The 14,092-nt window shown below is 41.8% G+C and overlaps 1 protein-coding gene across 1 annotated transcript; it reads right to left on the minus strand.

The window, feature by feature from the left end:
* Nucleotides 1-132: 132 nt before the first annotated feature.
* On the minus strand, nucleotides 133-7,157 carry tada1 (transcriptional adaptor 1). Its single transcript, XM_075482386.1, has 8 exons — nucleotides 7,063-7,157; nucleotides 6,451-6,542; nucleotides 6,284-6,349; nucleotides 5,478-5,572; nucleotides 5,083-5,295; nucleotides 3,580-3,731; nucleotides 3,297-3,453; nucleotides 133-1,695 (listed from the first exon to the last, which is right to left on the minus strand). Exons 1-8 carry the CDS (start codon nucleotides 7,134-7,136, stop codon nucleotides 1,543-1,545), a joined length of 1,002 nt encoding a protein of 333 aa, XP_075338501.1. The 5' UTR covers nucleotides 7,137-7,157; the 3' UTR covers nucleotides 133-1,542.
* Between the last annotated feature and the right edge of the window lie 6,935 nt (nucleotides 7,158-14,092).

The raw sequence follows: 14,092 nt of genomic DNA on the forward strand, positions 1-14,092 counted from the left end.
CAGGCGTGTTTACTCACTCGGGGGGGGGGGGGGGGGGGGGGGGGGGGGGGTTGTTGGAATGTTGAGGTACACAAAGAATAATTTTATTTTAAACAAAGACGGTCGTTTTTATTACATTTTTCCAAACGTCTTTCATTTATGACAAACACCAAATAGAAAAGGTACAAATGTATGTACAAGAAGGTAAGAAAAAAAAAAACCTGTGCAGACACCGAGGACCACCAACGCAGTTCCGAGAAAGCGGTAAAAGTTCTGGGAACTCTCATGGCCCAGTCCCAGACATGTGAGGAGCAGCACAGTAGGCAGCTGTCCAGCGCTGGTTAAAGACCCCAACGTGCCCACTGTAAACCCACACAGGTGTTTCCAGTTACTGCATGACTGAGCTCTTCTCCAGACTGTGACCGACTGAGCTGGACCCTCAGTTGCACCTGCTGGTAAATACGGACCGTTTCTGTTGCTATGCCGACTTACGGGAGATCACGGGACTCTCCTCAGGGCCACAATTTCAGCCTGATGCGATATCTGTCCGACTCTTCCAGTAAGATAAGTCATGTCCAGAACATGTACACAGTGCTGCAGGTTTATCTAGGTGTGCTGTTCTGTATTCTTACAGTAAACAGCTGTGCTGCACGTCTGACAACACAAACAGTGGGAAATTCAGTCATCTTCTTTCAGTCTCTTACTAACAGCTGATAATACTGTGCAATCTGGGCTGGAAGCTCATTTTCATTCTCATAACTGCTGGTAAACCCTTAAAAATTATAAACAGACTATTCATTTAAACTAACTAAATGTATATTCCATTATGTACAATGGGACACTGGGGAACCTAAATTCCATAATGTTTTCTGCCAGGCTAAATGACTCATGAATTAGTCACCTGTATTGACTGTAATATGTTCGCGTGCACAGTGATATTCCAATATGACCTTACTCTGAATAAGACACTGCCTTGTAAACATCCTCTGACCACCTTAACCCCACTGAGGTCGTATTCGGAGGGGGCAGTAGTCAAATGAAGCTTTGTAAAGTCTGGCAACACTGACTTTGGCCGAGTTCAGTGCAGAACAGAGAGGCTGTGGCAAAAAAAGAAGACAAACCTCTGGGGTGAGGCAGAAACCTGAGAAGGCTACCTTGTTGAGGGATATGGATGCAACTGAAACTTTGGATGAGCGCAAACATTCCAAGTATGTCGGGGAAACATAATGTGGTCATTAATCAGAGAACGCTATGCAACATGTAAATGGGAATATGAGCGGACTATATGTGAAACTCGTGTAAACGCCACAATCTGAAAATTGTCTTATTAGGATTAAACTCAATGGTCAGAATAGTACTGACATGTAGACATATTCGATGATGGTTTCCCAGCTTATTTGTTTCATCTCGCTTCATTCGTGTCCGATGTTTCTATGCAGCTCGGGTGTGGTTTTTCATGTCTTAGAATAGGTTTTTGCACCCAGACCTTTGTGTTTGGGGACTGCTTTCGTTTTGGTTCTCAATGCCCTCATCAGTCCTTCTACAGTCCTGTGTCGGCGCTTCTCAGCTGACCAGCGTGCCGTCTTTAGGAGCTAGCCGCTGGCGGTGTACGTGGTCCTGCTCTAGTTCTTCGTGGCTGGGGTGCCAGAGGCGAGACAGAAGGCGCTCCATGTTGAGGGCGTACATAGTGTGGGAGGGCATCACACCATGGTGAACCTACATCAGACACATGTTACAAAGGTGAGCAAACAATTCCACACACAGATGGATAAACAGTAACCCTGGTGACTATTGATAAATCTGCAGACATTTGACTAAATCAATAGTTTTGTCAGAAAATAGTTCCAACTGATATATCCAAAAGCTCAAGTCAATGTGTTCAACATATTCCGTCTTGTCTAATTAAACCTCAAAATAATAAAATTGCTGAGTTATTTCTGCTCACTTGCCATAACAACTAAAACAGTCCTAACACATCGTGCAGTCCAGGCTAATGGCTTCCCCAAGGCCGGCGTTTTGGTGCGTGTGCGCTGCTGAGCTGCTGCGGTGCATCTCTGGCGTGTATCCACAGCACTAATCTCTCTGCTGCAGTGCCATAACTGCCTCCATTATTGTTTTTTTTAATTTTTTTTTTAAAAACACAGGGGATCCCTCCGGCAATGGCCATAAATACACAGCTTCTTGTGAGCCATCGTGGATATGACTCAAAAAGAAAAGGAATGAAAGTTACCCTGCTGGAGCGTCGGGGCAGCAACAAGTAACTGCTGAAATCAACTTAGTCATTTTTTCCAATGTCAGCGTTTCTAATGTGTGTTCACATGTTGCCCGCACACTGAAATTACTGTGACATGTGCAGTTGTTTATATGAGATCAATATGATGACCAACTAAATATTTTTCACTTCTTGTACACACTATTGCATTTCCCCCCTAAGATCATCAAGACAGAGTGAGACTGTTTCCTTCTTGCCATTTTGTACAGAAAAACACAATAGCCGCATTCGGACAGAGCAGTTCTAACAACGGTCCTCCTCGAATTTCGTTCTGATAACTGTCCTTCCCCAGTGGAACTGTTTGAGAGTGCATTTGCACATGAGTCGGGACCAGGTCGGGACTGATGCGATGCAACCGTCTGCGACAGTGACGTGTTACTTTAGCGCCACATTCAACAACAAAACAAAAACCGCAAAAAGTAAGGAGAGAAGAAAAAAAAAACACCACCAAGAAGCTAAGATGGAGACCGGGGAGGCCACTATGTTCATGGTCTGCATGATGGTGATATTAATCATGGACGATCACATCGGGCATCTGACATCGAGGCTGGAAGAGCTCACAGAGAGAGTCAGGATCGAGCGCAGGCGATACTTCTTCATTTTAAGAAGGAAGGAGAGCAGAGCGCCGCAGACAAAGGAGACGGCGTGTAAGTTTAACTTATTAAACACGCACAGGTTGTGTCCGTGTGGTATGAGTAAACATTTCAGCCGTGACAGCATGACATGGGGCGTAGCTACCAACCACCAAACACCTACGTCAGATGTGTTCCTATAGAAACCAGAACAGACCCAGCTGAGGAGAAGGAGCTGAAATGGTTATAGGAACTGAGGGAGATGGTCCCGAGTTCCTGTATGTCCTAATGCGGGAAAAAACGGCCCTGTTCCTTAAAAGGTTATAGGAACTGCCAAAGGTTCCTACAGTGCGAATGCGACTATTGATAAGACTATTGTTGAAGCAAGAAAAAAGAAAAAGAAGAAAACACTAGATAATAGATCATTTTGTGGCAGACGCTCAGACCTGAAACCCATCTACACAATTTCTCACCTGTAAAGCCTCAAGGAGGTCAAACATGCTGATTGGAGGGAGTGGAGCAGGAAGACCGTCAGCAGAGCAAGCCAGCAAGTGAACGGCTTTTTGCTCAGCGTCATCAGGGGACACCTGAGGCGGTGGGCCCGCGGGCAGAGAAGCACTTGGAGGGGGGCTGAGTTAAAAAAAATAAATAAAAAAGACAGGTAGAAGCCGTTATCTGTACAGCTGAACAGTTTAAAGCAACAAGTGACGATAAAGACTTCCACGTCCTGCTCTCTCCTATGATGAACATGCTTACCATTCACTGACACCGTGGTAGGCGGCCAGGCTGTTTTTCAGATAAGGTTGAGGTGTGACATCACTGCCGAAGGCATAAGGAAAATGACCGTCTCGTAATCGATATGCCTTCCTCCGGGTGACGACAGCCGTCAGGACATCTTTCAAGTGGTGCTGAAACACAATAAGTCAGAGTTCTGAGTCAGGCTGAAGTTAGCACTTTCTCGAATCCAACATCTAAGCACAATGAATACTGACATGCATGATAGCAGGGATCTGCAGTGTTAGAGGAGGGGTGGGAATCACTCGTCATTCAGGAAACTTTTATATTCTTGTTTTATAAGTCAAAAGAAAAACTGCACCCACAACAGCCAGGTTGGTCAAACAGGGACAGTAAAGTGTTTGCTTGGGGGATGCACGATATGCAGCTTTGTGATTGTTAGCACGTTAGCTATATGAGCTGATGTTTACAGCTCCGCCCACACCATATCCTTCATCACCTGCTTTTAGAAACACTGCTAAGGATGGATTTTGATCCTAACTGAGCCATGAGGCTCTGCAGTCTCTTAAGAAAACACTGCTGTCAGTCCTATATAACTGGAGCAAAATCCCTCTATTCATTTGAGCCACTTAAAAGGTTTTTTAAAGGGATAACCCACCTTATGGGTCTCTTATGTGTAATGAGTTTGGTCAAATTAAACAATTTCCTCAAAGATTAAAGGTTAAAAAAGTTGGTCTGGAGTCCTGGCATGGAGGTACTAAAGATTACCTCTGAGTTGACATGCAGATAAACACACTCGGCTTTAAACAGTACGGTGCATACAAGGAGATGTTTGCCTACTTGTAGTGAAAACATAAATAAACAGCCAACATTCACCTACTTTCTCCGGGTGGACAATCGGTGCTGTAACAATCAGGAATTTTAGCTGATGACTGTGATACTAATAGTTGCATTTAACAACGTAATTGTGTTTTTCTGCTTAAAAAGTACCACTATTAGTCTAAAGATAGAGCATGAGCTCCTTGGACATCAGCAGTTTACTATAAATATGGCAAATCACAGCTAAGTTGTTGGGCTCTCCCCATAAAACCAAAATATCCCCACAGTAATGTTGCAACTAAATCCATGACGTCGCCGTCGATAGATGCTCGTCAAAGAGCAGTAGGTGAAAAAATAAAGAGGTTAAGCAGCTTGGGATGAGCGATTGGTGCCATTAAAACATAACAGAGGAAGGGGCATCAAAAATGAGAAATCGAAAGAAAATTAGGCCCTGTGATGGACTGGCGGCCTGTCCAGGGTGTACCCCGCCTCTCGCCCATTGACTGCTGGGATAGGCTCCAGCCCCCCCGCGACCCGACCAACGGATTCAGCGGTACAGAAAATGGATGGATGGATGGAAAGAAATTACATCCGTTTTTGTTTCATGAATGAACACGATCGAGAACGAAAAGACAGATGATCCTGGTCAGCAAACCTGCAGAAAAAAAAAAATTGAAACCAGGCAAGTGGACAGCTACTACACACCTCAATAGCATTGATCATGGTGCCGATGGCATCTTCTGTGACGTTATCCAGGCCCAGCTCAAAGGCGGTGACCATCATGCGGGCTTCCAGCTGGCCCCGTGTGGGCAGCAACAGAGTGTGGGCACTGAGACGAAGCTCCTCCTCCTCACCCCCCACCTCTCGTGGGCTGAACGGCTGGGCGGCACAAAGAGGGTTGTGAGGCTGGAAGCGATGCTGAAGGAACAAACAAACCAAATCCAAAATTGGTCAGTGAGTCTACTGTTCGAGCACCTAATGATTAATTAAATGCCTCCAACTATTAAAAAAAACAAAACAAAAAAAAAACACCCAATCAGTCTCATCTGAATTGTTGCTTTTAAATTAAACATGCATAGACAAAGAGAATGAGGGCTTACATCAAATTTTTGTCTGGAGGTACATTTCTTCTTCCCTTTTGGTTTACCAGGCTTTGAGGCAAAGCTGCTTGGCCACTGTAATGGCCCGGCGCCCTCTACAGGACAGAGAAGAAAACAAAAGTTGCATTTAAGACTCAAACAGAGATGCTTGTTTTACCAGATTAAACCTTTGCTATGTAATATTACACCAAAGGTCGACAAATGTCGGACAGGTGCAAGCCCCCACATTGTGAAGCCACTGTCTTTTGCTCTTGACATCAGTTCACCAACTTAAAAGTCATTTTTTCTCTTTTAAAACCAACCTATGTCTACAGTACATCTAAATCATTTGAGGAAAGAATTGTTAAGTCATTAGTTGACATCCACTCATACAACCAACAAGGTTGAAAAGGATAAAACAAAAAAAAATGATCTTTACTTTTTGCAAAGAGACTGATATCCTTTTGATTTTCATCCAGATAAGAGGCAGGGCCCAGGACTTTTATTATTATCATTATTCAGCCTTGTGTGCAGTCTCACTGTCTTTCTGACTGGCAGTAGAAACAACAGTCTGACCGATGAGTAAACGGATAAAAACTTTTGTTTCGTGGCTTCACACTGTAGAGGTGCTGCCCCCTCAAACTCTGCACTGTGATGTGATGTCTGTTGCAAAAGCTCAATATGTTCCTCTGGTACAATCTTCTAAAACTTCATATTCAAAAGCCTCCAACATGCTCTTCAAAAATGCACTGAAAACATCATTCTTATGTGCAGTGACCAGGACCACATTTTGCCACAGCGACACACACACACAAAAAGACTTGTACCTGGTGTGGAAACAATGATCTGGCATCGTGTGAGAATGGCCAAGAGGAAATCGTTGTGAACATGGACTGTGACAGAAAAGGGAGGTAAAAACAGGATAAGACAAAGAAAAAGAAAAAAATCTAAAACAAACTTCAGGAAAAGAGAAAAGCTTTTCTTGGACACTTACCATTCTCCTGTGCCAAGAGACGACGTGCCTCGATGTCAAACTCCTCCTTGCTGATTTTTTGTTTGAACCACAGCTTCAGGTTTGCCCAGTAACTGCACGGAAGCCACACATGTTCACTCCCAACAGTTAAGGTGCACTTATAGCATTCACTTCACAGAAACTCACACTGACGCCTGTGCTCGCCATTTCAAGATTTCAGCTTACAACTGTTTAAAAAAGAAAAAAGTTTAAAAAAAAGCTGCATATATTTATTTCATTTAGTCTTTTTTTCCGCTTTATTGCCCGCTAACTTACCACACTGCTATATCTTTAAGCTCTCTTGATAAAAACTTTCCAGAAGCGGTAGTTAAAACTAAAGTGGAATGGAAGTGACGTTTATTATTCTGCAAGTGTGGCATCATACTGAAGCCACATAGTAAATGCGGAATAGCTGCAATATTGATGTCTGCTAGAAGAGTTAAACGGTTCAAACGTTAGCGAGTGCTAGCTAGAAGCTAAACTGCAGACAGTCAGGATGACTAACGGTACTTGTTTAGCAACCCTGGGACAAATAAATACAGCAAATACCGAACGCCACAAACAGAAAATACACTCAAAGTGCCAATAACTTACTGCTTCACATTATCGCCGATTGCATCCGTTAAATTCTTCTTTGCAATCTCGAGCTCGCTAGCATGAGCCGCCATAGCTTCTTAGAGATACGTCATCATTCCGCGACAGCGGCGTTTACTCTTATTTGTTTATTGCTATATTTAATTAAGATTTAAAATATTGATGTTATACATATATATAATATTGTATTGTATTATATAATATCATGTTATTATTTTTTACATTTTTCCCAACTTTATTTGAATATTGCTTGTGGAATTAACTAAAAGTTATAAATGATAATCAAATAGATGTGTGGGGCACTTTTTAAATTATGGGGTATGAATTTTCTTATAATGATCATAAAGACCTCAGTTTAGTTTGTCAGTAAAGCTTCTCAACCACCAGATGGCATTATTGTATGGTTGGTCTGCAAAGCCCAGTTCAATAAAGCTGAATAAAATGAGTTGTGACCCTTTCATTTTGACATCCCTTACCAAAAATGAAGTATACATTCTTCTACTCACAAAAAGTATGAAGCCTTTATCGGCTGTCTAGAATCAGCCATTTTTCACCTTATTTAACAGTCCTTATTGCCACAACAAGAAATCCCTGGCAAGAAGAACAAAAACATGGAATTACTCCTGGAAGATATTAATTAAGCTGTTTTAGTTTGTGGAGACAAAAAATGCAGACATGACAAAAGAAACCAATTTATTTAATCGGTGAAAGTTATGGCTTTGTAAAATATACCTATACCTATATAATTCTATTAGATATTTTAGTGACATTCTGCATAGCCAGAGTGTCCAGCTGTTAAAGAAAATAGTTTTGTGTGACATATCTTGTTGTTGTCTCATTTGTCTCCATGACATAGTTGTACTGCCCAGTAAATTTCCAGGGGCCCAGAAATGCCCAGGACATTTCTTGTCTGAGTTTTTCCCTCTCATAAGCCAAGGCTGAAGAGCATCCCCTACGCTGGTTTGTTTCTCCAAAGTTTTCCTTCCCCATGGCTCCTAACATGCATATTTTGGGCAGCGGGAGGAAGCCAGAGTACCCACACATACACAGGGAGAACATGCAAACTCCACACAGAAAGGCCCCAGCTGGGAATTGAACCTGAAACTCTCTTGCTGTGTGGGGACGGTGTAACCACTACATCACCATGCAGCCCTGTGACATATGTAATTTTTTTTGCTCTGTGAAAAAAAACAAAAACAGCTAAATGGTATCCTCCAGCGGTGGTGTTTTCACATTTTGACAGGGGTTCAAGTACGAGCTGATACTGCATTGGACCGTTGTATGTAGCTGAAGTGTGACATTAGAGTCCAACATTTTATAGCAGACTGAGAAAAAATTTAAGTGCCCCTCCTTCCCCTTCTCAAATCCTCCATAATTCATTGGCCCTTTAAGTTAATTTAAAGGGGATTTTTTTTGGGGCCCCCTAAGTACCTGTAGCATCTCTGCATTTGGGGCCAGATATTGCTGTGGAACAGAATGCTGCATTAATATTAATAAAATATTATATAATAGAATTTATCTTTACATTTGCATTCCCCCTTTTATTACCAATAATATTGTGTGACTGTGGTACTGTTGTTAGTTATATTCAGGAAATCTCGCAAAAGAAAGCTGATAAGGTCAGAAATTCCCTTGTCAGTGCTTTCACAAATTGAAAACAGGGCATTGGCGTATGGTGGTATACAGCCAGCTAGTGTTGGTCATCATTCTTAGCTACCAAGACGAAATGATTATTCAAGCCAACAACTCGAAATGAAAGCTCAATTTGGCACTTTTTTTGCACTGAAGCAAAAGTTAGAGACTGACACTCGATGATCTCAACAGCTAAAGATTTTAACTTAAGCCAGAAAGAACAAAATCCACTCCTTTAACATTAAATGGTTCAAGTGGAAAATACAGTTAGCTGCAGGTGTTGCCAGAAAATTGCTATTCTGCTTTCCTTAAATAAGTGCCGTTCACAAATGTGTAATGGAGCTGCAGATTCAGCAAACCAATGACAGCAGGTATGATTCTGAGAGAAACTTTTCAACATTGAAAAAGATCAAGAAATTTGCACAAAACAACAGATGATGGATTCATTCGTGGATTGTCGGACTTTGAGAGAAAGGGCTAATGCCAAGTTAGTCCAGATGAAAGATCAACATGCATATTTTATTTTCAAGAAATCACTGTTACCAAAGAGTTGATTTATCTCTTAATCTTTTATATTCCTAAAGCTTGCTATGTGCATGCGATGCACCTGGGTTCCTTTACGTGAAATGTTGCTTTGGATGAGTTATCACAGCTGCAGACCACAACACCTGTTACGTATTCTTATTGATCAACTTTTATTTCTAATGTTGTTTCAGCTGCCATTGTAGAAGATATTTCTGCAGTAAAAATCTGTAGAGCACTACCGACAGTCCCAGAAAGCCAAGATCCAACAGCCTGTGGGTTCCACATTGAACACTCATGGAACCAATTATGACTTCAAGCTCGGTTGGGCTGAACCAATGAAAAGTGAAGGAATTAGATGGGGGGCTACTGGGGGGTTCTCAGCTGTTCACCTGGCTAAGGGAGTGGGAGCTAACTGCTAGCTACTAGCCATCTGGACAGGGCCGGACTGAGTGAGAGGCTACTGGCTGCTATCTGCCTAAAATGGTCCAGGGTGAGCAAGCCAACACAAGCCGGACTGAGCAAGTTTGCAATACCAGCAGGGACTCATCACCAGGCTGAGTATGAAACTAACCTCTCCTCATAGCTTATGCTAGCTTCTCATTTATTGGTGAGCAGAAATGTGGGTGGCGCCAGATTAGCATATCCATAGTTTCCTGTTCACTGAATGAGGATCAAGTTGTAGTCATACCCAAGCCATTGTGAGGTCTTGAGAGGTTTGTGCCTGATAAAACCTTTAGAATATACAGTTTAGAGAAGCATGTGAGTTTTTAGGGGAATTCATGATATCTTTAAGGATATTTGAATAATGCCCCTCTCGCTAACCTCTCGAATTCCTGCCAGCTTTCAAAAGTCACACATATCTAAAGCTACTTTGAAATGCAGCAGCAAAATAAACTTCTACAGAAAGAGATTCGATGCTGTGTCTTCCATCATACAGCTACCAGTTAAATTCAGAGCCCCACTGCTCCACTAGACTGGATGTAAAGCATTTCTGTGGTTCCTTCTGTGGCACTTTGGGCCCATACCTCTCTCAAGCAGGTTTAAGTCGGGAGGCCCATTTGTTTTTCTCCTTTTCAACTACAGTATAAAAACATTTGAGTGGTCTGAGCGATTGCCCCTTTAGTTCCGTCTCCCCAGGCGACCCTGAAGTCTTAAACAGACCCTCGTGACTCACGCCATTCATCACAATAAGTGGAATCACATAACCAGAACACAAACAGTTAACAGTTGTACTGTAGACCACTTGTGGGTTCTCACTTCAGTGACTAATGCTGACTCCACAGTGTTTTGAGGTCATACTTCTTTGCTGCGGAGATCCATTTGATCATGCAAAGGGTTTCAAGTTTTGAGTCTAGAATAAACAAGCACGTCATGCCAACCACATTAACAATGAAAACCATCTGAATTTTTGGTCACTAATAATTGTACTCCATCACTAAATGTCTGTTAATCAATTAAATGAGCACGCTTCTCATGGCTCAAATGCCCCCCTGTTTATTATCTGGGATGTACTTATTTCTGTGAAAGAAAACAACTAAAAAATCTTAATAAAACAAATCGTATTTTCCCAATCTCAGACTCTGCTCGTGTGCTTCATTGCTAAATGAAATATTCTACTGTATGCTTTAGACCATGAAAGGAAGTGGAAACTGCAGCTGTCTGCAGTAAAATGAGACTTTATAGAACCCTCCAAATGATCATCCATCTTAAACAAGTGTCTGTCAAGTTTTTTAAACAAAAGGCTTTTTAGCACTAAGTTATGGAATCTTTTGACTGTGCCAGTCAGGTCTAAAATTCGTCATGTTGCTTATTTTCAAAGAAAACAGCTTCACATCCTGTCTGTTGACTTGCTGTTTGACACTAACTGCGCTTTTGAGGGTTGATGAGTCGCTCTCATGGACATTCCACCCCCTCCCCCCCAACAGCACATTTCTTCTAGCAAACAGCAGAAAGCTGTCCAGACATCTTCCGAGCCTTGTGGGGAAATCCGCAGACAGCAGAGCTTCGCTCTGTGACAAGGAGGGCTTTCACCTCTAAAGCCTGGAGAAATCCACAGAGGACCACACTGCAGCAGCTCTCGGCCATCCCTGGTGTGTTGGCCAGGAATTTGAGGTGGTGAGTGTGGTCCCCTTAACGGAGCCAAGGATGTCACCTTCACTGTTCCACAGTCCGACTGCACAGGAGTTTCTTGTGGGATAATCATGCATTTCAATGTCCTGATGAGGTTGTCTTAAATGTGAGGGTTCAGTGTGTGCTGGTAAAAGTTACTGGAAGGCTTCACCAACTGCTCCAGTGGTGATGGAGCAACCCACACAGGCTGTCTGTGGGGTGGTTAGAGGTGTGAAGACATGAAGGTGGCCTGCTTGTTCTTAACCTTCAGATGGGGAAATGTATACTGAAATTAAATGAATGCGCACAACATTTTGACTGGAAAAAGAGAACAGGATAACTCTATATGGATAGAAAAATAGGTTTGGTTTAAAAAAAACAGCTGTGTTCAGATGGTTGTTATTCACAATTCTTGGAAGACTGTTTAAGCCTCTTAGCTGTGTATACTGTTAAAGAGTGTGTTTGTAGTGTGTTGGGCCCAGACTGCGGAGAAAAGACAGATGCAGCCACCCTGAAGCCTCAGGTTTAGATGTACTTGGATGTCGCAAGATGTTGGATCTGGGTGTTGGATCTTGATGTTGGATCTGACTGAGAACCCACAGGCTGTGTGTGCACATCATGGGTAGCGATTCCTCAAACACAAGTAGCTCTGTCCTTTAGAAGGCTTTATTGTCTCCTGTGAATGGGACCATCGTTTTGAAATGAAAGAGCAAAATATAAAAGGAAGACTTGAAATTAGCAACTGAAACCATGAACGTCTTGGGAAAAATTAAGTTTTATCTTTTGGAAAAAAAATGAAGTGATACATCAGATCATCGTAGTAGACTTTTATACTTTTTGCAGCCACTGGTGCTGCCCCCTGCTGGCCATTAGAGTACAAAGAATGCAGGTTTGAGGCAAGCAGGAATTGTCTAAAATTGACAGTCCAATTTTAAAGACTGTCAATATTTGAGCTTGAGTACATTTTTGTATACTTTATATTTATACAGGGTACATACTTGGATAACAAAGTTTGTCAAACACCCACAAAACATCATGTATTGTATTTGAGCCCGTCGACAAAAATGCTTTTTTTTTGTTCTTCTTTTGTTCATGTGAACAAGAGGAGAGCAGCATATAGGAATGCAGTCTCACGGGATTTCATCAAACCGTCACAAACTGAAGGATCATCAGCTTCAGCAGGTGAAGAAGTTCAACGTTTGAGATGCAAGTGTTCGGTGGTGGAGTCACACACAACTGTCAAAAAGAAGACCTGAGATTATGTCCTTTACTTTGATTTCCACAGTTACTTTGGTTTGAAACTTCACTTTGTTTTCAGCCACTGTTTGGTTGCATTTAGGCCTTGGACACTCTATGAAGTACAAATGAGCCACCAGTGTCTTACCTGCCGTAGACAGCAGTCAGAGAGCTTGAAGTTTAGAGAATCAGGGAGGAATTCTGATTGAGAGCTACGCTAACAGCTACTCAATATTCACCATCTAAAACAACTTAATTTTCTTTATTTTTAAGTCCCTGCATTCTGAGCAAACACTATATTTTTAATGAATATTACACCAAATCTTTTGCATCAGACAGTAGTTTATTTTGTCACTATTTTCTCAACCGAAGAACATCCTTGTTTCTTCGCTTCAGTGGCGCCCAACATATCTTACGGTGTTGAAGGACAATTCTGAATGTCTAATCCCCAAATGTTGACTTCTAGGCCGTAAAAACCACTGAAACTTGTGTAAAAAACAAAAATGCTGACGCAAACTGTCTTTTAAATCATTGCAAATGTAATGCCTGGCAGTAACTTATAAGGCAAGTCTGAGCCTAATGGATTCATGGACGATCAGCAAGGCACCAGATTATTCCTCATGAGGGATAAGATGAGTGCATCACCCAAAACAAATTGTTCTTTTAAGTACAAATTCAACCCAAGTGAACACTTGTGATCTAGTCTTCCAGTTTTTGTGCTTTTTTTGAGTTGTCTAATTTAACCTATTTAAGTCTTCTAAACCTACATCAACAAATACAGACGGACTCTGTTACCAAAGGTTTTTCTCTCATAAAAAAGAGAATTTAAGGTAAAACTATTAACTGCTGAACAGACAGATGTGACAAAGAGTAATGCACTGTAGCCCAGTGAGACTTGAACAAATGGCTTGCCCTTATTCAGTCAAAACTCGAATCTTTGTGATGTATTCAGCTGTTCCCTCAAAGACACAAAGGTATGAAGACACCTCTTGTTGGTGTCAAATGCAAATTAAGCACAGAACTTCAGTGGGAAACTTTCTATCGCTATTGAGACTACAGCATTCCAACTAACAGCCACGCACAATAAGATGTAATCTAAACACACTAAAAACAAATCATGTTTTAACATTACAAGTGAGAGCTCTTCTTCGAAAGCCCTTGAACAAGTGTGTCCCATGACGTACCCTCAAATGCTCTCCATTTAGCCACTGTTGTAATATTGTTGTGTTGAGCATTGTGAGTCATTGGTTTAGACTTTTATTGCTGCTTATTTATAGGATGACAACAGTTTTTATTAGATTCTGCCTTTTTACATATCCATAAACATGTCTCCGCGATACTGCGTTTGACCAGTATCCTTGTTTTGTGTTTTGTTGCTTCATAAAATCTTTATAAAGAGATGGGTGTGAGTCCCATAGTGCTCAATTAAAAAAAGGTAGAAAAAAAGCACAACATGCAAGTCTACCTTCAGGTCAGACACAGAAGGCTGCGGCCTTTCATGTTTGCTACGGACGCAGATAGGTTGTTC

Source organism: Odontesthes bonariensis, chromosome 14 (assembly GCF_027942865.1).
Source record: "Odontesthes bonariensis isolate fOdoBon6 chromosome 14, fOdoBon6.hap1, whole genome shotgun sequence".
NCBI classification, from domain to species: domain Eukaryota; kingdom Metazoa; phylum Chordata; class Actinopteri; order Atheriniformes; family Atherinopsidae; genus Odontesthes; species Odontesthes bonariensis.

Excerpts from the sequence above, each read along its gene's own strand:
- tada1 (XM_075482386.1), bottom strand. The coding sequence starts at position 7,136 with ATGGCGGCTCATGCTAGCGAGCTCGAGATTGCAAAGAAGAATTTAACG. Across the intron at positions 6,350-6,450 it reads TCTCTTGGCACAGGAGAATG|TCCATGTTCACAACGATTTC; the intron begins GTAAGTGTCCAA and ends TTTCTGTCACAG. Across the intron at positions 1,696-3,296 it reads ACCTCCTTGAGGCTTTACAG|GTTCACCATGGTGTGATGCC; the intron begins GTGAGAAATTGT and ends TGTCTGATGTAG.